At 42.5% G+C, this 27,533-nt stretch overlaps 1 protein-coding gene across 2 annotated transcripts in view; it reads left to right on the top strand.

Moving 5' to 3' along the window:
* Positions 1-27,533, top strand: part of SRGAP1 (SLIT-ROBO Rho GTPase activating protein 1) — a 247,142-nt gene that overhangs the window by 155,743 nt on the left and 63,866 nt on the right. For both annotated transcript variants that reach the window (XR_012648118.1, XM_075013725.1), the window contains exons 4-9: positions 555-617; positions 12,326-12,508; positions 12,972-13,100; positions 22,822-23,043; positions 23,887-23,988; positions 27,313-27,510. Coding sequence is in view for 1 of the 2 variants with exons in the window: in XM_075013725.1 (XP_074869826.1) it covers positions 555-617; positions 12,326-12,508; positions 12,972-13,100; positions 22,822-23,043; positions 23,887-23,988; positions 27,313-27,510 (897 nt within the window). In the remaining variant the exon portion in view is untranslated. The remainder of the gene's footprint in view (positions 1-554; positions 618-12,325; positions 12,509-12,971; positions 13,101-22,821; positions 23,044-23,886; positions 23,989-27,312; positions 27,511-27,533) is intronic.

Here is a 27,533-nt window from a genome sequence, read left to right as displayed (position 1 = left end):
TGAAAGCAAAAATGCAGTGGAGGAAAGTTAAACAAAGCTGTTTCAGCTCTCTGCTCTGTGGAAAATTATGCAGTTGGCCAAGTCTTTCAAAGAGGAGCCACAATTACTGCTTGTGTAAATATTTAGTTAAAAGAAATAGTTGTATGAATTGAGAAACAAAGGGTACACTAGTGATTAGAAATGGAAGGATATCCTAAAATGTTATGTGCCATGTGGTTTATTATATATGTGTATCATAACTATAGTAAAATGGTATATAATTTTTAAAAAGCCTTATAATATTAATCCCAAATTTTAGCCCCTCTCATGGCACCTTATTTCCTGATACTCTGTGGAACTCACACTCTTTAATCACTTCTGGATCTCCAATTAGAAAATTACTCTCCATCTGTTGAATGTCTCTATATCACTGAATCATTAAGTTTAAGTGTACTGGACTTCTGTCAAAATGCCTTCTTCACGATCTGTATTGCTTTCAAATATGAGTGAATGGTGAATGGAGATTTCTGTGGCAATTTAAGTGCTCCTTCATAATAATTTCTTTTTAATTACAGAGCAAAGAGATTGCATTCCAGCTTCATGAAGATTTAATGAGAGTCCTAAATGAGCTTTATACGGTAAGCATATTTATTTAGCTTCTGTTGCAAGAATTGCTTGTGCAAATCGATTTCTGTACACTGCAAGTGTCTCTTTAGATGGCAACCATTGGTACTGAAACCCCTGGCTTGAAGTAGTAACAATAAACATTAAATATATGGTTTCCATCAGCAGCACCCCTGCTATAAAAATTGTTCCAGCACCCTCAATGGCATGTCACACCCTGTAATACGTAGGGGGGATTCTGGGCACACCTGAGAGAATAAACCCTTGGCAAATTGCTTAAAAATGGGCCACTTGGAGCCCAGACTGGGGTCTCATTCATAGTAAGGGAAACGAAGCCAGCCAAAAGTTACAGAAGCAAATCCTGCAGGTTCTCCAGAAATAACAATGCCCAGACCGGTACCCCTCATGTACATGTGAGAACGTTATGAAAACCTATTTCACCAAACTCACACAGATTCTGCCAGCCCCCAAAAGGACCAGCTCCGTATTTCCTTAGATCTTACCCAACACGGTGGCTATAGAAATGGTTTAATATTTATTGTAAATGTCTGGTAACATCACACACCAACGGAAGTAACACAGTATTTTTGTATAGGCAAAGGCTAACCAGGAGTTTTGCCTTTTGGTAGATTTTACTGAGCTTTATATGTTTCCTGTGTTAAGTATGTGTGCTTAATACACTGAACACCTTAGTTATCTGCTGAAATGTACTGTACTTGCTCATGTCTAGTCCATATTAGGTGTGTATGCTCACCATATGCACCTGTGCTGGAAGTCTTTCCCCTGATAGTACCCGTAGGGGAATACTCTGAGTGACCACTGATGTCATGCGTCCATAGCATGGTATAAAGGGCACTGCATGTTCTCCCCAACCCTCAGTTCCTTTATGCCACCGGCAACGGTGCTTGAACCTTCTGCTGCTCTTGCCTGCTTCTTCACGTTATTTGACTGGACAGCCTGTTTCTTCATATATCTTTGTTTCCTCCAAATAGTTATAGTTAGACCCCTTAGTAATAAGAGTTAGTTGTTGTTTCTGGACAGGACTTTTGGTGCACTTCGGGACATACCTCGGTCTCCTGGGTTTAAGCCCTGCGAGTACTGCAAGTATCCTTTGCCCATCAGTGACCCACACAGCAGCTGTCTGTGATGTCTGGGTGAAGCAGACATTAGCAACAGGTGTTGCATTTGTAAATCATTAAAGCCCAGGTCTGCACAGGAGTAAGAAATCCATCTTCATGTTGTCCTGATGGAGTTGGCATTGTCCCTGGTACTGGAGCTCTGTTCCAACTCAGGAACAAGCACACGGAATCAGTGCATAACAGTCTACTGGCACTGTTGTCCAGCCAGCGTTGGTCGCCCTCACCGACTCTCTTGAAAAAGTCTGAAAGTTCCATGAGAGGCTGATCTCACAGGAAGCGAAAGGGGAGGTCAGGAGGAGAGTTGCTAGGCAACTCGACTCCTGAACCAGAATGCTAGGTATTAACTCAGGTTGAGTGGTCCAACCTGCCCCACCCAAGCCTGCTGCACTGGACATCGGCAAGAGCACCCATGGCACAGAGGTGCCGTCCATGCCTGAGGCCTTGTAGGCATCACAGGATTTTCTAGTTTTGACAGTGTTGCTCAAACCCACCACAGTGGTCCCCTACTTGAAAGAGAAGCTGGCTTTGGGACCTATACCTAGGTTACTGTCCCTATGGTACCATTCCTAGTCCAGGGGAACATCCCACCACTGCTCGCTTCTGTAGAGCCAACACCCTTCAGACCTGGGGAAACATACCATGACGAGCCCCAGTCCTGGGATTCCATTAGCATGATCCAGAACACATGTTGCTAGGGCTGCAGCATAGACCTGTGGAGGCACACATCTACTAGCAAGAGCAGCAATAGCAGCCCTTCCTTTTGGCTCAGCTTTGACGACAGTCACAAAGTTGTTCTGGTGGCCAACACCACCATTCCAGCTCCCATATGGTGCAGTCTTCCGAACTCTGCAGGTACTCCAGGTCCCAGTCCCAGTCCAGATCACAAGACTGGTCACACAGAAGGGGGAGTAGATGGCCAGGTCTCCAGCACTGATCCACCTCCCAATGCTGGTCACTGGCTGCCCGTACTAGAGATGACTCAAGATCCAACAGCTCTGTTCTGAGGCAAAGCGGTTGACTTTGCTCAATGTGGAGTTGTCATCCAGTGGTCTCCTGGTTTCCAGAAACTGTCCAGTCACCCTCTGTGTTGGGTTCAGAGCAATGGTAACGCTCTTGCGTACATGGCACCATTGGCGTCTTCAACACTGCCAGCTCCCTCCTGGCCCAGGGCCAGTGGCTTCCAGCTTGGAATCTGTGGCCCTGCTTAGGGTTAGCTGAGCACATTGCAGCTGAACAGTCAGGGGATACAGAAGTGGTCCCAATACCGGTCTTGTCATCCTCATCTCCACACGAGGCCATTTTGGCCTCCCCCGACCTCGTATCACCACAGGACACCAAGGCCCATCACGGGCTGCTACAGCAGGTCGCAGTGATTCTGGGGCCTCGGACGGATGTGTAGGAGGAGCCTATGGACACCTTTTTCAATGTTATCTGCTCCTTGGCACCTTCAAGGATGCCGTTACCCCTTCATGAAGAGGCAGCTGAAGATCATCACAGCCTTGTGGCAGACACCCTCCTCCCTTGCTTCCATCTCTGAGAGGGATGAGCTGAAGCACTTTGTTCCAACTAGCGGTCATGATTACCTCTATATCCACTCTGCCCCTAACTCCATGGCTGTGGAACCCAGCAGCCTGGAGCAGTGCCCAAAAATAAAGCCTCCAAATGCCTGGAATTATTTGAGCATAAGGTTTATTCCTCATCCAGCTTACAGCACAGGGTGGGGAACCACCAAGCCCTCCTTAGCCATTACGACTATAATGTGTGGCAAACTAAGGACAAGTTCGAGGGGCTGCTCCCAGAGTTGTAGGGCATCCTAGATAAGGGCACTGTGCAGCGAAGTGAACTTGCACTAATGTTGAATGGACATGAGCAAAACATCTCGGAGACCACCAGTTACGAAACGGGTGACTGTCGTATTTTATTGTAAGCATCAAATAGTCCCACTGAAGCCAGACCACTGTGCCATGGGAAGTCATTTGTGCCATTTATGTTGGCTCTTAGAGGGCCTAATCTTAAGGCTCCTTTGGCCAATGAGAATCTTTCAATGGACTTTGCATTAGTTCCATAAAGTCAATAGATATTACTCTAGATTTAGAAAGAAGAAACTAAGACAGGGGACAGCAACCCCTGGCACATGTGCCATGATTCGCACACCAGCTGCTTTTCAGTGGCATGCGGCGGGAACTCAGCCCCAGGCCTCCTCCCACCATGCAGCAGTGGAGCAGAGAGGGAATGGGGAAGATCTGCTTCCTGACTCTGTGCCACTGCCCCCTCTCACTTCCTGCTCCATCCACGTGGAGCAGAAAGCTTGGTAAGTGGGGGAGGAGTCCTGTGGGGGATGTGGGCACGGCAGAGGGGGCTCTGAGTCTGCAGCTGTGGGGCTTGCTAGCACAGTGGGGGGATATTCTCGGGGCATGGCTGTGGGGCTGCCACAGGGCTCCTTGCTGTGGGGCTGCCAGCGGGGCACCTCTCACCCCTGGAGTCTGTGAGGGCTGCTGGTGGGGAGCTTCATGACATGTCTGAGGTCTTTAGTGGGGGCAGGGATGGGGCTCCATGGCCCAGCCAGAGTTCCAATGGCTGCAGGGCTCTGTGCCACAGTCAGACTCCTCACTGTTTCCCCACTGTGGGGCTCCCAGCTGGGACTGCGGTCCCCACCCCAACACCATTTGGGCTCCCAGTACTGGGGCTGCCCGACCTGGCTCCCTGCCCTGTGGCTGTCCAGAGCTGGTTGGTAGTGGGACTCCCTGCCATCAGCAGGGCTTTGCTCTGGCCTGGAGGTCTCTGTTTCAGCAACATTCATTGTCCTGCCAGACAAGGGCTGTTGCTGGACGAGAAAGTTTCAACCTGTACTTTAACAGTGGACAACTCCTTACTGTTTGCTGACTCAGTCCAGTTGGCAAAGAGTAAGAAAGTAAGAGAAGATGTGGGGGTGGTGGAGTGGGAGCTAGCCCAAGAGGGATCCTGGTGGAGGATGGCTCAGCAACCGCACCTGGGCTCTGGGCCTGTGCTGTCCCCACACTCCTGGTCTGCACCCCCCTGAGTCTGAGGGGTAGGTGTGTCTTGCATTCACCTCCCTCCCACTCCCCCACAGACAGATGGGGTCAAGGATGTCTTGTGTTCCCCGTCTCCATCCCCCACGTACAGCTGCAGGGCAGTCTGGGTGAAGATTTAAAGGCAGAAACAGTAAAGTTCCACATCTTAACTTATTTATCGCTGCAGTAGGACTATTAATTACTTTAAAAAGTATCACCGCCACTGGGACCGTACACAGAGGTCAAAAGGTCACATTTTGACACTTCTCAGAAAGGTTCCTAACCACTATCCAAGAGGAGAAATGGGTGAGGGATCACAAAAGACTCCCAAGGTATTTGTCCCCTTGAATTGAGTACAGAAAGTGATTATAATGTTGAAAAATAGCTCTTCTTGCTCATGGGTATTTTAAGAATTTGGAAGTATGAGCTTATAATGAAACCTAAAGTTCTGTGCTTTGAAAGAGACTACAAAGGTATGTTGCTTTGTGTTCAACGTGACAAAGCTTAGAACTGAATATGTGTAAATGAGATGAAGTATCTCCAAAATTCAGGCACTCTCTGGAATACTAAAAAACCTACTGATCTTTTATGGAAAACAATCTTTAGAAACCATTTTGCTGATTTATACTTCCTCTGTTTCTCTTTGCCTACTTCCGTTACTATGCACTTATCTAAGAAAATAGGGTATTTGTTGCTTAAGATTTCATCTATTCCTGCTGTTTTCTTAGTCACCCCCTCTTTGCGACATAATTAGTGTTATAATGTCAAACAGGATTGAGATGATAAACAGCAGGAACTGATGTTCCTAACTTCCAGTGGAAACCCAAAGAACTGTTGAAAATCCTAGGAGGGAAACTTCAGTTTTCCTCGCCCATAAGCTCCTTCATGTGGTTTCTTCTGTACAAGGAGCCCTCTACTCCATTGAGTGAAATGTTTGTGCAGTGATTAGTGCATACAGATGCATATTGTTTCCAGACAAATGATCTGTGTATTTTAATTTACTTCAGTAAAATAAGAGCTCATGTTACCACAGAACTGATAAGGCAGGCTGGGCCCTCTGCACCCTCCGCCCACAGGACTCAGCTCTTTCTGAGTCCTAGCATCCTTCGCCACCCGTACAAGGGGGAGCAAGGGTGCAGCAGAGGAGGACCTTATCCCACAAAGGCTACAAGGTCTCATTCTATAGCATTATCCCAAAGCCCTACCCCACTGTCCCCAGGTCTTTCACCTCTAGAAACTGTTTTATTCTCTTGACTGCACTGGAAACCAGCCACAAGCGTCCCAGTGACAAGCCTGGTCACTCCTCAGTCAGCCACACCACCTGGTATTGCACCACTTTCCCAGTGCATGTCTGTACACACCGTAGCTGTATACCATCATCCCTGAAAACTTCTGGCTGGTTGTAATGGATGCCCCCATGCTGTAGCCCTTTCTCCAGTAATATCATGATGACCCCTTTACTGACCTACTTTCTTGTCTTGCCCACTGGGGCTTGGTGTGCTGTCAATGACCTTTGGTGTCAGTGAGCACAAAAGTGGTATGAGCTGATCCCACTTCATGCCTCTTCTGGATGCAAACAGCTTCAGCAGGAAGCCCATCTGAGATCTCTCTGCTGTTGTTCTGGCAGCCCTTTTGTGGCGCCAGTGCAATATAAGACGCTCACAAATCAAATATTGCTTGCCCATGGAGTTACGTATGTTTCACTGTTCCCTGCCATGTTTTCTTGGGTGAAGGCATATGTCCTGTAACCCTTGATTTCTAGTGTTCTGTTGCCTGCACCTGCCATGGAAAAAAAACCAAATACATACAGTACTTATAGATCCTAGTATGCAAATATATGGCCTTATGCAACAGGGATGAATCATACCTGCAAATGGTAAATCAAAGTGGTGAAATGGGTTGCTAATGCATTAAAAGGTAAGGTATTCAAAAGTTTAACAAATGGAGGAGGGTGTAAAAGACGCTCCTCGCTTGAGGTACCATTTGATCTGGGGTCAGTCCTGGACACAATCCCGGAGATACATAGGTTTGTGTCCTCCATTTGTGTCCTGACCTCCTCCTAGTTCAGGAGGAAAAGTAGAAGGAGTCATAGTGGAATGCTTCCTATAAAAGGCAGAGCCCCATGCCTCTGCATGCCTCTGACCCTGGGGAAGGACAACCGAGAATTCTTACCAGTCTTCCTCTGCATCTTGAGGACTGCTGTTGCAGCTGCTGCTGGAAGCAGGTGAGTAAACCTTTCTCCTGGAATGGATCGGAAAGAGATTCCACATTGCTCCTATGCTGGAATAAATCCTGAGATCTGGGGAATGTTGGCCAATTAGCACCCCTCACCCCCCAACTGACTAAATGGGTGGCAGAAGTTGCCAGAGGGGAGAAGCTACCTGTCATCCTCTAAGCAAGTGTCTCTCTCCATTGCTACTGGGACTGCCTCCCTTTCACAACTGGCCCTATCAAGTTCCCCCAAACATTGATGCAGATGAATTGCATTTTTCGTTATAAACCTGAAACAAGACTATTAATTATGCAGTTTTATTATAAATAGATAAATATTTATATAAATAAATGGATTTGTTCTTTCTCTCAACAGATAGTACTAATATATGTTAACTTTCTAGTGTTAGATCATGGTACTCTGGGCAGCTCTGATAGTTGAAGTGGGAAGTTTGCAAGAAAAGTTTAAGTTTTTGAGCAAGGTCTCAATCCACAGCTATAAAAATACAGGGCACTGGGACCAAACATGATAGCAAAGACACAATGAAAAAACAGCCTTTTCACAATAAACCTGCCCTCCATCTCCCCACAAAGCCTAGTTGTCTTACATAGCACAAATTACTGTCTTATTGATTGATCTGCGTAATTAATTTGTGTGTTTAACTAAAAACATTAAGTAATTTCTCTGTAATATCCCCTTCACCATGATGTGAGTACCATAGGCTGCCCTCAGTCTGCATACTGACCTCTTACCAATGACACTGGAGGCTTCCACATTCAAATCAAGGGTAAGATGCAGCCTGTTCCTTTTTACAGATATAATTCATGTAATTTAGTGTAGTATAGCCCCCTTCCAGCGACTTTTAGGCTCACTTTGTTTTGTGTCAGAAATTCTTATTTTAAAAGAGTCAGTCTAGAGTAATGCACCTATAATGCCTGCTAAACTGACAGAATTAAACTCCTTTTACAGGAAGATTAATATTGCATTTAAAAATGCGTATCAAATACAGAGCAGGAGCATACCCTATCTGTCATGAAGACACCCCAGCATCTGTGAAGTTATGACCTTGTTCTTCCTCTTCAATGAACACTTGATAGCAGATCAATAACCACTTTGGGGACTAATTAAAGTCACTGTAGTGATGGATGCCCTGACAGTATGGCCTATCAATTCAACAGTTTGTCAGACAATTTAGAGGAGCATTGTACATTTCATCAGGATATTTGTTCCAAAGAATAGATGGAGGACCCAGTTCAGAATGTTTTGTACAAGAAAATCTCCCATTGACTTCTGTAAGTAAATTGGACCCTAAAAATTGCCACTGAATTATCTAGGTATTGATGAGCAAAATGGATGTGTGTTAGTGATTGTTTTTAATTCTGTTTTTAATTTTAGAATGCCATTAGGAAGGAAATGAATTATAAATCTTATTGATCTCTTTGCATTGACTTTGAATTTTCCATTTATATTTTAGATTTGCACAAAAAGAATAAGACATCCATATATTTTTAAAATCACCATTTATTTAAAAATATTTAGAAGTGAAGACGTTTGCTTAGATCTATGGAGGACTTTTACTAAATAAACAAAATGATAAAATAAATTGTAGGGTAACTTAATGATTCAAATAGAAATATAAATTGTGATGGACAACTTCAAAATTGCTGGTTGGCTGTACTACAAACTTATATGTCATTTAAAAAGACACTGGTCGTTTAGTTGCAAAACGTAGGGCACTTTTACATTTTCATATTACTAGCATTTTCATAATTTAAAAAAATAAACATTGGTATTTTCATTTTTGTATTCAAATAAAGCATTTGCAAAATAAGTATTGCAACATTGCACTTCTGCATGAGAACCAGAAAGTGAAACAAACTAGCAAAAATGAAACTACTGGTTGAGTGTCTGGTCTGGTGTATTGGGACCTGAATGGTGCTGAATGAGAGAATTTGCCAAAAGGAGTCAATATTGTCTAGCAGGGAGATCAATGTTGTTTAGCAGTATTGCCAACATTTCCACTGCTTCCTGGGCTCTTGGAAGATGTTTGGGGTAAGTTAGAGCTAAACAGCACAGAACACTCAGAGCCACGACTGGTGGCTGTAAGCAAACTTTATGCTACCATGGGAAACTTGGCCACACCCATGACAAGTGGTCGTCTGGCTAACTATAGTCATGCTGGATTATGGATGTTGCTGGAGGAGGGAGTTTCAGATGTGAGAGGATGAGAGAGGTTCAACCTGTAGTCTGTTTTCTTAATTTAGAAATAAGAATTTTGAGTCAGTTCCAGAAGCTTTTAGTTAAGCAGAAGACTTGGGCAAGGCAGATTTCTACCAATCTCTTCTATTATTTGACGTCATTTTAGATCCTCAAGTGCAGAGAGAGAGAATGTCCCACAAAACATGATAGAAAATTGAGGAGTAAACTGTAACTTCACATGCAAACTTCCTGTTGTCTTGCATACTTGTGGACTGAAAATGTTTGGGCCCAATTATCCCTCTGTTCCCTTTCCTTTTGAGTAAACACCTGCTTGCTGCCTTTGTAATGAAAAATTTGCTGCAAAATTGCTTCACATCTGAGTGCCTAGTTTGTGCAACAACATTTCTCAGGTGTAGTCAATGGGACCGACAGCCACTGTGGGCCTGGAGGCAGGGTGGGATGGGGCCCTGCCCCTGGAAGTGGCGGAGCCAAGGGCAGAAGGGGTGGGGCTTATGGCAGTCAGTCCTGGCCCTACCCACCAGCTTCCCGAGAACTTCACGCAGAACAGCAGAACAGCGCTCTCTGTGGCTTTCCACTACTGTTACCTCTGCAGCGGCAGCAGCTGAAGTTTCGGGACCCTTTGAAATGCTGGGCCTGGGGGCAACTGCCCCTCCCCCACCCCCCCATCAGTGGTCCTGGGCATAGTCACTTTTGTCAAGTGACTTAAGGGCTACAGTTATAGAATGTTACATATCATTATGCCCTTTTTACTGGCAGAAGAACTGAGATAGAAAACCTAAATGACTGTCTGCTTGGCTCAGATGGTGGCTTAGGGCTTTGTCTTGGACCTAAAAGAACATCATTCTTATTCTGGGACTGGCAAGCTTTTGCTGAAAAAAATCATGCCGGCCTTCTGTATAAAAAGTATCTCAAAAAGAAGCAAAACCCAAAAGCCATAACCCATATCTAATGTCCCTTTCATGTCATCTTTAATGGAATCTCATCACTTGCGGGGATGAGATGGGTTTCTCTGTCTATTTTACAAAACAAAATTCTTTAAAAATTATGATCACTTGTGTTTTCAGTTTTCATTGTGTGTGTGTGTGTGTGTGTGTGTGTGTGTGTGTGTGTACTTATATATGTAATATGAATCCCAAGGCATAGATTATTTCTTGCTTTTAGAAGTGCCTTTTAGTAAGAATGCTGAATGTGAGTGTAATGGGTAAAACCTAATGTTGAGTTAATTTAAGCACTGTCAGACTAGGACTCAATATGTCTACATTGAATTCCCAGTGAGACCACTGCCATGCTGTGCTTTTGCTTTCTCTTCCAAATCTGCCTGTCATGTCAATTAGATTGTAGGTCCTTTGGGGCAAGAAGTGTCCCTTGCTATGCAGATGTATAGTGCATAGCACCACACAATGCTGTTCTGAGTATATCGTATTGTAATATAATAATAATAATAATATACATTCTTTGTATTAGATAATTTGGCATAGAAACTTTAATCCTACGTTTGCAAATGTGTTTAAAAAGCAACTCATTTTGAAATGTATCAGAGGGGTAAGCGTGTTAGTCTGGATCTGCAAAAGCAACAGGGGGTCCTGTGGCACCTTATAGACTAACAGAAATGTATGAGCATAAGCTTTCGTGGGCAAAGACGAAGTGGGTCTTTGCCCATGCAAGCTGATGCTCATACATTTCTGTTAGTCTGTAAGGTGCCACAGGGCCCCTCGTTCATTTTGAAATGCTGCACCAATTTTTCATTGTTCATTAAGGAAGGACATGAACAGTGTACCATTTTATTTTCAATATAGATAATATCTTAGTTTTATCAATAGCTTAAGTGCTAAATAATTTAGTGCATACATATATTAGGCACAATTAGGGTTCTCCAAAAGCTTTTTTTTTTTTTTTTTTGCAGAAAACTTTAAAAATACTTCTGCTTTGCATTCACCTGAAATAGCATACAGGCGGCATCTGAGAATCAGTGCTAAGTCATGTTTCGGCTCTCAGATGAAACTAATTCACCATCAATCCTTTTCAGCTGAGAGTCATCCTCAATCTCTGCCAGCCAGGGGAAGCTTCTTAGGCCTTGCTGATTATTCAGCTACAGAAGCTGCTTCTCTTCCAAGGGATTTTTTTTTCAGGATGACTCCCCAAGGCAGTCTTATTTCTTCAGCACATCCCGCATACTAAGGCAGAAACAGCCAGTTTACTTCTTGCTGACTGACTCATCCAAGGAGAAGATGGTCTTCATGGCCCTCCCCAAAGGGGACATCCAGCTGCGTCATTGCAGGAAGTATAGAGGAGATTGTCAACATGAGGATTCCTCTATCATTTGTTACTTCCCCAAAAACAATATAGAAACCGAAAAATGGACACCCGCCATTTCCACTTTGGATGTAGGCATCTGGTGCCTGGAGGGGAAGGGGTGCAGGGAGGGCCACACAAAGGTGCAGTGAGAGGGCATTCTCTTCAGCACTTAGAATTTTGGGCACAGGGGAGCAGTGCACCTCCTGAGTGCTACCACAAGTCACCTGTGACTGGGGGCAGCAGGGGGGAAAAGGGCCTTTTTCCCTAATACATCTGTAGCGTGGCATTCCTTTACCATCCCTAATGCTTGGGAAAGACCCTTTCCACTAGCTGACCTTTTCCAGCAATGGAGTGGGATAGGAATAGCGTGTCCTCCATTTGTTCTGAGGTGGGTGTTACTAGTTTTTATCAAAAGATGGCCACGACAGAGGTGAGGGGGAAAGACAGACCTGATTAAGTTATGACTAATTTTCCATCACCTTTCTCTGTATCCCAAGTGGTTAGAACAATGTTTTGAAGATGCAAAGCACAGTATGAATAGCAAACAGAGAAACAGCAATTCATGGACAGTCGACATTGGAAGTAAATCATGTGGGCTAGGCTTGCACACCTGTTGTTAACTCTAGAGATTGAATTAAATGGCGCTGAAAGGAAAAATACAATGTAGAACCTATGCTGGCAAAAACGTTTATTGAGAACTTGACAAGATAGTGTTTTTGTTGAGGGGCCCTGAGATTTTTTTTATTTTATTATATTTAATTTTTAATGAGAAGCCTTTTGATATCCCTTGTCTCCTAACTCTCTTTTGGTTATCTCTTCCTCAGGTCATGAAAACATACCATATGTATCATGCAGAGAGCATCAGTGCGGAAAGCAAACTGAAGGAGGCGGAGAAGCAAGAAGAAAAACAGATTGGGAGGTCAGGAGACCCTGTCTTTCATATTCGACTAGAGGAGAGACACCAGAGGCGGAGTTCTGTGAAGAAGATTGAGAAAATGAAGGAAAAAGTAAATAGGGTTTCATTAAAAGCTTGTTATCCTGCTAAATTTGATGTAAATTCAGAGCAGTTCTGAGATTCCTCTGAAGCTGTAGCTTAGATTTATACGTTTCTGTAGCATGGTCTTAGAGAGAGTGTCCATTAAGGAAAATATGTGGCATATAATGAGATTAATATAATCTGTGATAAACTAGTTAGCTATTTTAATGTTATAATTTACCAGCATTTTATAAAGAATTTACAGTTCTGACAGTGTTTTTATTCCCAGTAATTTCTTTATAACATGGCTTGTTCATAAATTTTCTTATCTATTGATGAGGTTTTGAAATTGTGTTTCTCGTAAATGCATAGCAAAAACTGAAAGCTCTTCATAGTTGATAGTAACAATTCATGTGCACTCACCTTTTTTGATGCTTGTTAACATTGAGGTATTCAGACTTTCTCTCAATATTGATACACAATTTCTTTCTCAGCGTCAAGCAAAATACTCTGAAAACAAGCTCAAATCTATTAAAGCCCGAAATGAGTACCTGCTAACCCTTGAAGCAACCAACGCTTCTGTTTTCAAGTATTATATTCATGACCTTTCAGATTTAATTGATGTAAGTAACGATGTTTATACATATATTCTGCTTAGGAGTAATATGTAGTATTTTTATTCTGCTTTTTAGTTTCTAAGAGAAAGTAGAAAATGTTTAGTACATTTGTTACTGATATTGATCACTATAGTATTTAATAGTATAACTGGTATATGTTCCTTTTAATTTTATGTTTTACAAAAACAGATGCCTGTAGGAAACTGAATTCATATCTTTAAAATGTAGTGGTCAAAATATTTTTCATAAGGTGGCTGGAGAAAACAGGGCAACAATATCACTAAACATAGAAGTGGTTTCTAAACATAAACATAGATATGTTTCTGGAAAAAGAATGAAGAATTTTAATGCTGCAAGATAAAAATTTTAAGCTCTGACTTCTATAAAGAGACATTATTAAATGGCACCTTAAATGCACACAAAAGCTGTTCCTTACATGTACTTTAATTTTAATAGGAAAAAAAAATTTACTGAGTTTTTAGACCTGTAAGTAATGCATAGTCAATACAGCTATAGTGGAGTACATCAAAACAATTCTACCTTGTGCATCATTAACACAAATGTCTAATGTGTTTCAGTGAGGTACATCTGTGCAAAGCCATTAAAGGCAGTGGGGTTACACAGGTGTCTTTGACATAAAAATTTGGCCTGCAGAACCTGTATCTAGGAGATGGAAGGAACCCAGCTTGACTCTTGAGCCCAGAATGAGGTTGTAGGTCTGGTATTTAAGAAAAAAAAGATCAGTGTAGTGTGTGAAATAGAGAAAACTTTGAGACAAGCAATATTCCATTACCATATTTATAATCTCTTTTCAGAGAACTACACCGTAAATTGCATTTATATTCACAAATGTCATGTTTTGGTGTCAGGATGCCCTGTAGGATAGGGCAAGCTCACGAGGCTCCGTGTTTTGAAGCATGGGTTTATTGCAAGCTTGCAGAATTTATATGACTCCTACTCATCTAGTGAAAAATACCCTCTGCAATTTCATAGATTAGAATCGCTGTGTAGTTTTGTGTTGAATTTTAACATTGTGAATCAACTTCCTTTTTCATGTTTGTCTTTTCGGTCCTTTTGTGTTCTGTCCTCTTCCTACCCACATTCATGCATCCACTTACATGCATGCACTGAAATTTTACTTCACTCCTAAAAACCAGAAAATTAAGCCACGGGACTAAACTTTTCTGTAGAGGGACAGTACTTTTAAGTAAGAAAACAAGCTCTCCTAGACTCTTAGATTGCTGTCTGTGAACCCTGCTTGGGGACTCCAATTTTGTACAGGTTGAACCTCTCCCTTCTGGCACCCCTGGGACCTGACTAGTGCTGGACAAGAGAATTTGCCAGATGACAGGAGGCCAATATTGTCTAGCACATAACCAACACTCCCACTGCTTACTGGGCTCTTAGATGACATTTAGGTGTAAATTACAGCTAAATAACAGCACAGAACACAGAGCCAGGACTGGTAGCTATAAACAAACTTTATGGGACCACGGAAAACTTGGTCACATCCATGATAAGTGGTTGTCCCGCTAGCTAAAATCATGCCGGATTACGGATGTTGCCAGATGAGAGAGTTCCAGATTAGAGAGGTTCAACCTGTAGTCTCTTACTCGGTGTCTGAGAAAGTTACAGATCCAAACGCTATCTGTCTGCTGGAGGGAAGGAGAATATTTTCTCAGTTTTTCCATCACTACCACTTCAAAACCTTTTCTGTAAGGGTGAAATGATATCTCTGTTAATTATCCCCTTCTCTGGCCTCAGTTTTTGATTCTCCTCCTGACCCCAAGAATAGCTCCAGTGCCTGTTTCCAATTTGGAAAGAATATGTTCAAGATACAGATTGGAAAATTGACCTGATTCTGTCAGTTTCACTGAAGTACACAAATTCTGCAATTTTTTCAGTAGTTGGACTGAAAACTGACCAGACCAATAGTTTTCATTGACCCAGAGGAAAGAGATTGCAGAAGCACTGAAGCCGTTTGTCTACAGATTTACAAAGATGACATTGTATTGTCTAATACTTGGAGTTCACATTCGAAAAGCAATTGGCACAATCATAAAGACTTTTTTGTAAAATAAATCCAAAACTTAAATTCAACAGGATTTGGTGGCATTTGCATGAAAAAGATACCTGTTTATAATGGATGAGATTTTCAGACAGTGGGCTAACATATGCAATAACAATTTTAAACAAGCAACTCTGATTTAAATATGGCCATTCCTTAAAGAATGTAAATTAAGGGCTTGATTTTTTGCACACTCTCTACACAAGGCCTGGGAAAAATATGGTCCAGAGGCCAGATCCAGCCTGCAAAGCGGCTGGATTCAGCTTGCCGGTGTAGTGGGAGCCTCAGTCAGGCTCTCCACCTGCCCCACCCACTCACAATGCTCCGAAGACCTGATTGTGGGGCCATGTTTGTCTGTGAACAGCTGCGATCCTTGAAGGAGGGGAGACTGAGGCTTCAAGTGCTGGCCCTGCTCCCCAGCAAAATCTTGTAGCTCTCTTTTCTGGCCAATGAGAGTTGCCTATTTGAATAACAGGCCATGCTCAAAGTACTCCTCCTCCTTTCCCTCAGGCTTGTAGCTATTCCCCAAGGCACATGTTCCCTCATTCCACTGCTCTGAGCAACCTGACAGGGCATGGAGGCAGGGAACCTGCTGGTGGGGAGTCACCCAGGTAAGCATCTCCCAGCCAGAGCCTGCCTCTGGCACCCCAGCCTCTCTGTCTGCTCCCCCCCGTTGCTGCCATCTTACCCTGCATAACTCAAACCAACTGTCCCCACCACACCCATACCTCCTCCCTGAACCTGCACCGCACTTCTCTGCCTCAGGTCACAACCCACTCCTGCTCTAGGTCATAACCCACACCCCTGCATCCCAATTCCCTACCCCAAGTTACTACCCCCTCCTTCACCCAGACTGCCTCCTAGATCCCACACCCTGTCCTACATCCCAAACCTTCACTTCAAGCACTCTTCTACACCCAGCCACCATTCCCTGCAGCTCTTCCATTAATATTATGGAAGAGCGCACCCTTTGACCACTTATCAAATTCTTGGAGTCGTGCCCATCAAAAATTGTTGTCCACCAGGGCCATCCCTACCCATAGGCAAAACATGCAGCCATGTAGGGCACCATGAGATTTGGATCACCAAATTGCCCCAAATTTTATTGTGCCCTATGCATCTGCATGATGCCTATGGGCTCCGGCTGCCCATCCTATCCCCTGGCCTCTTCCATTCCCTGCCCGCCCCCACAACTCAGCGCCGCCCATCACCCCATTCTCCAGCCATCCCCCCGGGGCTCAACACCCAGCCCCCACTCACCAGGTGGAAGTGAGCAGCCCTTGCAGACTGGAGGACTGAGCCAGGGGCAGCCATGCAGCAGGCCGCTGGAGAGAAGCAGCACTTTCCCTTTAAAATTGCTGCGTCTCTCCATCCAGCTGCAGGGCAGCCTGCTGCTCTTCTGGCCCATGCCTCCCACCCAGCCCTGCTTCAGGTTGTCACTTCAGTAAATGGCATCCAGTCTGGGAGAGTTGGCAACCCTTTTCCCCCACACCTTCAGCTGCCCTGCCCCTCCCCCCCATGGGGTTTACTGGGGCTGAGTACCCTTTCTCTACACCATAGATTTACAGGACTCAGGTATAAATATGTGTAACTAGAAATTAATTCAGAGTCATGCTCATCTAAGTCTGCCGTCATTTAAATGAAATACCTTTCAGACATTCATATCTAATCAGTATATAGTCTACATAAGTAATCAATATAGATTAAGTGTTTACTTTTAAAAGAAAAGAATCAGGGCTTTTAAGTGGAAAAGTTTTCTCAAAAGGCTTTTGGGTTCATAACCACAAGATGAAACATTCCCACTGCTGACATGTGGTGAACCAAAGGAATCTCATGCTGTAAAACTATTAATGAAATGTTACAACCCTGATTTAAATGTTTAAAAGTGAGGAAATTCGATGTTGTGGTTGATTCTTCAGTCTCCGTCTTCTCTAACTTGTCACCATCTGCCCTTTGTCCCATGTCTACCTTACATGTACACATTAAGAAATCAGTCCTCCCATCATAGAGGAGGGATTGGGATGAAGACGGAGCTGGCTACACAGCCTAAGTTGTGCAAAAGAACCAGAGTAATAGAGAAAGCAGTTGTGTTGGGGCTGTAGAGTCTTGGATACATAAAGCTGAGTGGTATCCCATGCCGTTAGATAAATATATCTTACAGTGATGACTTAGCTATGTGCAGGTATGCAAGGAACCATTTTGCAAACTGATTGTAGTAAATTATCGAATTATGCAAATAAATTAACATAAAAGAGGTTCTCGGTCAGGTTGGCCCTATTTTAATGAATGCATTATAGGGTGTGTTTATTGTGTGTGTGTATATATATATATTTGTGGACGTAAAAGAGCTACAAAATAAATTATTCTTTTGGAAATATTGCAACAGAATGAATGGGGTTAAATTTTTCAAGTAACAGTTCACAGTGTTTAAAGCATCCTGAATCACAAGGCAGTCTGATTTTGGCAAATTCACATGGAGGATCCTGAACTGTAACTCTTCAGCTAAATCCTGAACTCAGTTTGAACTTTTCACTTAATTCATTTAATTAACAAAGCTTCGTGCTTCTTTCTTTAAATGCTGCTGTGCAGTTAATGAGAAGGGAAAAGCCAGATAAAAATGTGCCTTGAGTCTTAAACCTTTGTTTTAGGTAGCACTTTGTAAGCTTTGAGGCCAACCTTGGTAAAAGAAGTGGTAACTCAAACATTATTTCATATGTACAATTGTTTCTGTTTTCTTTTTATTCAGAGAAATTTGGATATCTCTTAAATAGATTATTTCCCTTCTGTAGATCTAATTCATATGCAGAAGAGAGTGTACATTTGACTTATATCTTGTGGAAAAGCTGGAAAGTAGTGTTTTTTCAGCTAGACTGAGCAAGCTTCATTTGTTTTGTGGGGAAGTTTCATAAGACTAGAGATCTCTGAGCAGCAATTCAGTACACATCCTGCTAATCTGAGTGTTTGTACTCACATCTGTCCATATGGTGCATATCAGCATTCAGTTATTTGAAGATTGCCATGTCTTTCAGATTACATTTGTCCAATTGTAATAGGAAGGCATGAGTCCTTTTTGAGACACTTCAAACACCCTTTAACCTAAAAGTAAATGCCGGTGAAACAGTAATCAAAACAAAACAGCATCAATAGTAAATCTGTCTGTAGTCCTGGAATAACTATTAACCAAACATTCTGTTTTGGAGATCTTCTAATTAAGTTCTGATGTAATGTTTGGGATGAATTGGAGTTTACAGGAAGGCTCACCATTTCAGTTACCGCTTCTGACCAAACCTTCAGCGAAGTTGATATCTCCTGTAAACATGTCATGGGCTTTCTCTATCATTTATAAACCAAATTTGAAATAAAGCTAAACTGTACACAACTCACCATCTTTAATTCATAAATTTCTGTGATGGGTTTTGCAGACCCCCCACATTAAACTAAGGCACAGGATGGAGCAATCTTGGGCAAGGGAGGCCCCAACTCCAGCAGCTGCAGGGAATGCCCCAGGTGGAGGGATAGCGCATAAGAGCAGTGATAGCCCAGGGGAAAGGGAGGAGGAAACTACAGGCTGCACAATGAAAACCATACCTGCAGTTGTTCTCCATCACTGACCATTTAAAAATCTTCCATTTAGCAAGTGAAGTTCAAGTTAAAGTGATGCCCTCTCAGTTAGTGCTTATTAAAAATAGTTCTGCTGCCCTTTATTCATATTATAAGCATAACATTTTATTACACCTGCATCCAAATCAAAAATGAACTTTCGGTCAAATCAGCCAGACTTGTTCCCTTTGGAAAGCAAGTGTGTCTACCAATCACCTAGTCAAAGCAGTTGTGTCCATGCAAATGCTGTTTGCTCCTGAAGTCTTTGGCCCAGTTCATCAATACATGCTAGGGGAGAGCTTGTTTAGCTTCAATGGCTATCCATTAGTTAACTGTGGATCTGTTTAGTTACAAGGTCTTCTACTTTCAATTGGGTTCAGGGTTGGGTTCCATCTGGATAAGTGTCAAAATGTTTTGATTGCTTATTCAGACTTTCCAGATATCTTGGCTGTGCAGACTAGAGTGAAAATCTTGAGCAAATGTGTTTTTGGGGGAGATTTAAACAATGCCACTCCTGGTAGTGAGAGCAGTTTGTCAAAAAGTGCCAGAACCTTACAGCTTAGTTCTAGAAATGGAGAAAGGCTCAAAAATGATGACTCTTGTCCTTTCCAAACTGGCCAAAGTAGCCACCCCTGTTTTTCAGCTATGGTTAGAAGTCCACCCTGATGATACATTAAACCTGTCATCCTCTCCTTTCTGAGTAGTCTTTGGGAAGCTGCCTGATGGAAGCTTTTGCAGAGAAAGAATCCCATCTACAAAAAACTCTTATCCATCCACAACAAATTATATTTTGGATATGTGCATTGTTTGAAAATATACATGTAGATTTTAACCCAGGGCTAAGAGGTAGCCACTTTTTGAGGGGGACAGAGAGGGAGAGTGTGTGTGTGGATTTTCTTGTTAAACAAAGTAAATGCAAATTGTCATTCAGGCAAATTTTATTTTTATTTTCATATTAATTTTGAGATTAAGCCACAAATCCAAATTCAAACATTACACTTTGTGTACAAATCTACTGTGCAGAAGTCTTTGTGGTTCAAATTCTGGTCTCATTTTCACTTTTCTTGCTTGCTAGTAAGAGTGCTATGAAATGCTGAACAGCGTATCCTGCTTCAGTGGAGAAACCCTTCAGGCCGATTAAGCCACTATACTGATAAGTTTTGAAGATAGTCCCATGCAACCCTGTTTACCTAAACAAACGATGGTTTTGGTTTTCATTTTTGTTGTTGATGATGGTTGCTGAGGGTAGGGAGGAATGAACCTTGGCATCCTTAGGATTATCAGGGGATGAAGGCTACAATTTCGTTTTCTGGTTCTCTGGTGAAGAAGTTATGTCAAAATTCCAGGTGCTTGTAATTGTGATTTCCTCTATAAATCAGTAAGTTATGGTGTTTAATACAAATCTGAAGTTGCTATTTTCCTGTACTCAGATTCTAATTCTCTTTAAAACAAGTAACTAACTGGCTACTATAGTAAAATCCGCTGCTGCCATGTTATTTCTTTTTCCTCTGCTTAGCCTCCTATGAGTTTTTGCTGGAATTAATATTCATAAAATCAGAACAACTGGCTGATCTCTCTTACATCATTTTTTGTCTGCCTTTTCTTTCAAGGTAGTGAGTTAAATTAAAGAGCTTATTTAACTCAGTACACAGGAAAAAACAGAGAGAGGTAATTCTTTGTTTAATAAATAAATTCTGTCAGCCTTAGTTTTTTTTAGTCTGGAAAATTTTAAAATATGGATGTTGTTAATTTAAAAAGTTAGGGACTTTGGTTTCAATAAATGTAACAATCTTTCCTCTCCATGCTGAAAATTTGTATAATTGGACATGCTTCACTAAGATTGAGATCCTTTTTTTGTAGACTTAAAATGGTTCATGTACTGTGTTTTGGTTGGCCATTATCCACCAGCAGTAAATGACCTTGAGTAACCTCTAATGCTGAAAGCTGTTGTTGATCAGAGCAGTTTTGTGCACAATAATGTGAATGAAACAACACTTTCTTGTCATAGATTTCGGAGTAGAATTTGATCTCTTAGGACTAATGATTAGGTTCCTAAACATGTGGGAAGGTGTGACAGATTTGTTTCCATAAAAGGGAATTTTTACATTCAGCTCTGGAAAATAGTTTGGAAATTGTTAGTATAGATAAAACAGAAGGATCAAAGTATGACACAGTGAACCTTCAAAATGTTCAAGTTGCACTTAACTCTCATTAAAACAAGTTAAGCGCAACTCAAAATCTTGTTCCCCCCAACCCTGCATTCGGCTCCAGTTCAACCCCCCAGCCAGCCCCGTTCAGCACCCACGCACCGCTCCGGCTCACCCCCCACCTCCATGCCCAGCTCTGGCTCCGGCTCACAATTCCTCACATGCAGCTCCAGGTCAACACCCCTGCCCACCCCGGCCCTGGATCAAACCCCCCATGGCCCAGCTCACCACCCTAGCACAGCTCCAGCTCACCACCACCGTGCCTGGCTCTAGCTCAAACACTGCCCCCCCCACCCCCCGCATGGCTCTGGCTCACCACCCCCATGTGCATCTCCAGTTCAACCCCCGCCACAAGCCCCAGTTCAAAGCCCCCACAGCCCAGCTCACCACCCCCACACATGGCTCTAGCTCAACCCCTGCCCTCGGCCCGGTTCAACCACCCCTCCCCGCATGTGGCTCAGCTCTACCCTCCCGCCCCGCCTGCAGCCCTAACACACCCTAGGCTTAACCCTCCCTGCCTCCTCCCACGACCCCAACCCACGGCCAGGCTTAACCCTCCCCAGCTGCCCCCCCCCAGCCCCAGGAGATACCTTTCAAAAGGAGATCCATGGGGCTCCTGCTGCTTCCCCAGCTGCAGAACACGCATTCCGCTGGGGAAAAGGCTGCTCCCAACTTACACAAAATTCCAATTACACGAAGGTGCGTGGGAACACAACCCTCGCTCAAAGCAAGTCACTACTGTACTTCTTTCCCTAAGACTGTGTCTACACTGAGCCCTACTGCTGACAGTTGGAGGCAAGTAAGCCAACAAAGGGGTTTTTTGCTGGCAGAACCACATCTACACTGTTTGATTCTGTGCAAATTAGCCTCGTGAATATGCACATTACTCATGTGAGTATGCAAATGTGCCACCATATTACATTTTCAAGACGGCTTGTTTGCATCACCCTGTCGACACTAGGGCTCAGTGTAGACACAGCCTAAAAGGCTATAATAGCTAAGAGAAAGACATGCATGGGTGAATATGCAATGGGCGTGATTCACTCTGCTGACAGAAGGTGGAATGCAAATTCTTCTTTTCCCTCCTGTACATACTGTTCTACCTAAGATTTTTGCAGAGAGAGGGTAGCTTTAAACTTCATCTGGACTCCCACAGGGGTACTGAAGTTGACTGGGGGATGCACTGAAGCAGCATGTCCTTCAGCTGCCCTAGCCATGTGTCGTCCCTGACTGGGCCAGCCTCCCCTTAGGCTATAGTGCTTCCCTGTGGAAAATGCAAATCAAGGATGTTTTAGGGGCATACATTTTTACTCTTTTTTTGGAGGGGGATTTAATTCAGATTTAAAAAATAAACTCAATGGGAGGAGATGTTTTGGGTGTTAATCTAAGAATAGGACTGACAAACAGGAACTCTAGTTTTAATTCTGGTTATTCTACTGATTCTACTCTACTATGTTGAGTTGGAGAAGTTGTATAAGAATAGGTTTATAACAGAAGAGCTTTACATACATGCACAGATATTATATTGAAATACCTATTAGTGTATGCAAACTCATTTTCTGTGCTTCTGGTGAAATTACACATGTATATCCAGAAACATACCTACATATATCTGTATAGACACCTCTGGCCTCTGCTTCCATTTTTCCATCTATCAAATGGAAATATTTACTTACCATCTTGACATAACAGTTGTGAGGTTTAATTACTTTGTAAAGAGAGCACTTTGAAGATGGGAAAAACCACTGATGGTATACGTGCTTGTTATTGTTATGCACAGTTTATCTAGGTCATGGTTATTGGCATTTGTTTCTGTTTTTTATTTTTCTTTTCTCTTTTGTTGCATTATTAGTGTTCTGATCTTGGATACCATGCAAGTCTGAACAGAGCCCTGAGAACGTATCTCTCTGCTGAGTATAACCTTGAAACTTCTAGACATGAGGGCCTAGATATAATTGAGAATGCTGTTGATAGCTTGGAGCCACGAAGTGATAAGCAGAGATTCATGGAGATGTTTCCCACTGCCTTTTGTCCACCAATGAAATTTGAGTTCCAGTCTCATATGGGTGATGAGGTCAGTAATTAGTAACTTCTTAGAGACAAATAGGCTAAATCAAAACCAATAATTTCTGTCCCTGCATGAAGGAAAAACTGTCCTAGTGTGAATTCTGATTATTTTCTGCAGTGTATGGATTTTATCCACTTCTACAAATAATGTAGTTAAAGTGAAGTGAGCACCAGTATTATTTATGTGGACACAAATGAATCAGCAAACAAAACCTTTGGCAGATCTGGAAACATGCTATTCAGAGCTGCTCAAAATAATTCTGAAGCACGAACAATCCTTTGTTGTTGTGTTTGGTATTAATCTGCAATGTCACTGGCTTAGAGTCTCTTCCCTTCCACAATGTACCTAGCACAGGAACAGAAGCAATTAATGGCTTTATATCTCCAGCATCCAGTGAGGTTTCCTGTTGCAATTTAGAAGGGCCTCAGAGCCATTCTGCAATGTGCTTGAAGTATGATATCTGGAGACTGCCAAAATTAAAGTGGTCTACCATCGTGCCCCTATTCCACATTAGGGTCTGATGGCCACACAGAGTGCTAAACCACCTGGGAATTTGCTTCTGCATGGGAAATCTTGAGTGTCCACTGTTTATGTAGCCCTGGAGCAGCTAAAAGTCATTGTGCAGAGAAACATCAGGCTTGCTATCTGTTTTCATAGAATATTGTGACTTTTTCTACATCTTATAGTACATACACTTTAAATTTAAATTTGTATTTTCCAGGTCAATTATTGTACTACATTTTTACTAGTTTCAACTGCAGTTCCTCTGGTTTTAAGGGTAGGGATGGAAGCCAGCACAGTGAATTGAATTTTTCTCTGAAACTAATGGCCACTTCTGATTTTCATCAGGTTTGTCAGGTCAGTGCCCAGCCACCAGTACAAGCAGAGCTTATGCTCAGGTATCAGCAGCTTCAGTCACGACTGGCCACACTCAAGATTGAAAATGAAGAGGTGAGATATGTCTTGCTTGTAAAGCGTGATAAACAGCATTTTGGGAATGAGAGGATTTCCATCATGGAATGCATGTACTGTAGACTGGGGGAGGCTAAGCCTCCCCAAACAGCCCCATGTGGCTCTGCTCTGAGGCTGCCCTACTGCGTGACACCTTGCCTGTGGGCCCAGCCCAAGCAGAGACTGTTCCTTTTCTTGGAAATGAGCCTATGGCTGGGATCACCCAACACTGCTCCCCTCCTCCCAGACACTGGAGCCACCGTGGAGCTAGAGAAACTCAGGGAGACTGTCAGGACCAAATAAGTAATATTAGATTCATGCCGTACTGGTAGACAGGTTGAGAATCACTGGTTTAAACTAATATGGCTTAAATCTGTAAGCACAATTATAATATATGCTATCAAATAAGAATCTAAGAGTTTAAAAACTGTACCCCAACAGTGAAATTATGCCTTACTACATCTCAAATGTATCACTGTAGGTAGTGTAGCCAAGTGGTCTAAAGCACTGGATTTGTTCAAGAAAGATGTGGAGAAATTAGAGAGGGTCCAGAAAAGGGCGACAAGAATGATTAAAGGTCTAGAGAATGTGACCTATGAAGAAAGGCTGAAAGAACTGGGCTTGTTTAGTTTGGAAAAGAGAAGATTGAGGGGAGACATGATAGTGGTTTTCAGGTGTCTAAAAGGGTGTCATGAGGAGGGGGGAGAAAACTTGTTCTTTTTGGCCTCTGAGGATAGAACAAGAGGCAATGAGCTTAAACTGCAGCAAGGGAGGTTTAGGTTGGACATTAGGAAAAAGTTCCTAACTGTCAGGGTGGTCAAACCGTGGAATAAATTGCCAAGGGAGGTTGTGGAATCTCCATCGCTGGAGATATTTAAGAACAGGTTAGATAGATGTCTATCAGGGATGGTTTAGACAATACTGGGTCCTGCCATTGGGGCAGGGGGCTGGACTCAATGATCTCTCGAGGTCCCTTCCAGTCCTAGTGTTCTATGATTCTGCGATTCACTGTGAGACCAAGGAGTTGCATCGAGGGTGTACCGGGGAAGATTGGCCCACTGATCACTGAGTCATCTGTAGAAATGGATCGGATCAAAGACACCTCAGTTGTGGGGTACAAACATCCATTGCTCTTTTAGGAGAAGCTTGAAACTAAGTTGGTAATGCATCAGAATCAGTTATAAGTTATTTTAAAATGTGCACATTTGAGTTTGTGTATTGCTTTCAGTGAGAATTCATTGTGTGTGTTTTAACTTATATCCATCAATTCCTATACTTTTAGGATTAATTGGAAAATATTATTTATGTGGATATATCTAACTTTAAAAAAAGATACTTAGAAGCTAATTCATCTGTTTATTTGACCCGTATGTGTAACACATTCATTTTTTTTAAAGGAAACACGTATCACAGCCAATGCATTTATTTTTAAACCAAATATAGTTCAAGTTACTCACATGTAAAAGTGATTGTGGTTGTTTTAAATCAGTATCATCTGTTGAAACTACTACACTTTCCTTGTAACTGTTCAGTCCACCTTTACTGAAACTAACATATTTAAGCAAGCTTCAGCTTTTGGCAGTATACATGCAAGTGAGCCAGTGAGTCTTTGTCAAAACTAACACTGTAAATATCCCCTTTTTCGGTACCTCGTAGCTGAGGTCACTGGCAAGTCACGTCAAAGAGCCTCCCACTCCAGCTGTCTGTTTGGTCCTGTTGTTTTACATAAGACAACGGATGCTAAATGTATTCATATTCCAAACATTTTGGATTTTCACGTTTTAATCAGTCTCTCTCTCCCTCTCTCTGTATAAAACAATAGATTAAAACTATTACATTTATTGTCTCCTACAAAACAGAATTTGTTAATTTTGGAGGCAGTTGCTGAGATTCTAAGTTGTACTAGGAGAATTACAGAGATCTAATTATCTAGTTCCCCCTCCCCTCTCTCAGCATGGATTTAAGAAATGATTGGTGCCCAGATTGAGAGCTCTGAAGGATGAAGGAATTTCAGCTGTGTTCTATGGCTGCACAAGCTCTTAGCTAGAGCTGTTTACACATGTTGGTACTGAATGCCTGTCATGATGGTGACTCACCTAGTAAAAGAAAGTTGCTCTTTCCTTTAAAAAGAACAAACAAATTAAAAAAAACACACCTAGGAGCTCTTCACACCACTCTGGCAGCATACAGGGGCCTAAAAGTGTGTATAAATTATACTTCCACCCATTTTAAAGCAGTGTAAATAAGAATCTCCTCCTAAAACAGCCAACAGCAGGGTAGCAGAAAGGTCAGCAGGCAGCGCTTAAGTATCCACCATGTACAGGCCAACACCAGTGGCTGATTCTTACCAGTACACCATACTGGCCCACTTTTAATCTCAACCATCAAACATTTTCATCAAACTCTCCATAGAGCAGAGCTTGATGGTATACACTAACTTCCGAATGGATCTTATCACTTGTCTTCATTATAAGGAAGCAGTATATTGGTTCTTGTTCTGGTTCTAGTCCTCTGGCCACTCTGAATGGCCATACTAATGATGCAATTCTGCCGCTAATAGGAGAAGCTGTGATCACTATGTAAACGGTACCGTCTTCCCTCTCTTCCTCCATATTGCACTTGTGGGTTATAGACATGATCTTTAAAAAATCTAACCCCTTACCACCATAAGGTTATCACGTCACCAGAGTTTCTCATGGGAGTACCAGGCAGGTAGATGTGCTCAATCCTATTTGTATCTGGGGAGTTGACAGTTCAGGTTTAAGAGTAGTGGTTTCTTTACCCGTTTTTTTTCAATGCCACTTTTTTCTTCCACTTTATTGTTCATAGGTCAAATTCTGAAGTTGTTATTCAATCAATAGAAGATTAGCCTATGCTTACTTATAGTAACACAGAGATAGCTCTGTTAGTCTGTATTCTAACAAAACAAACTAGCAGTCATGTAGCACTTTAAAGACTAACGAAATGATTTATTAGGTGATGAGCTTTCGTGGAACAGACCCACTTCTTAGTGTGTTGTTCCCACGAAGGCTCATCACCTAATAAATCATTTTATTAGTCTTTAAAGTGCTACATGACTGCTGGTTTGTTTTGTCATTTATAATAACTTAACGCACAGAGACAGACCTAGGAACCAGGGCATCCCTCTATTCTATTACATCTACACCAATGCAGAACATGTCACATGCGACTAATGTACACCACAGTTCGTTCACAGAGCATGTAAGAGCGAATTCACTTCATTAATAAGTTTTCAGTTTAAGCAGCTTTTAGGATTTATTTGTCCTCCTTGCCTAGCTGATAAACTGCATTTGTTCACACCAGGTTAAGAAAACAACAGAAGCTACTTTGCAGACAATACAAGACATGGTCACCATTGAGGACTATGATGTGTCAGAATGTTTCCAGCACAGTCGTTCTACGGAGTCTGTGAAGTCAACCGTCTCTGAGACATACATGAGTAAACCCAGCATTGCAAAAAGAAGAGCTAACCAGCAGGAGACTGAGCAGTTCTACTTTATGGTATGTTGGTTGCTTCTTCAACC

This window comes from Carettochelys insculpta, chromosome 1 (genome assembly GCF_033958435.1).
Source record: "Carettochelys insculpta isolate YL-2023 chromosome 1, ASM3395843v1, whole genome shotgun sequence".
Taxonomy (NCBI): Eukaryota; Metazoa; Chordata; order Testudines; family Carettochelyidae; genus Carettochelys; species Carettochelys insculpta.
Note: the sequence above shows the minus strand (reverse complement) of the source record. Positions and strands in the feature narration are given on the sequence as shown.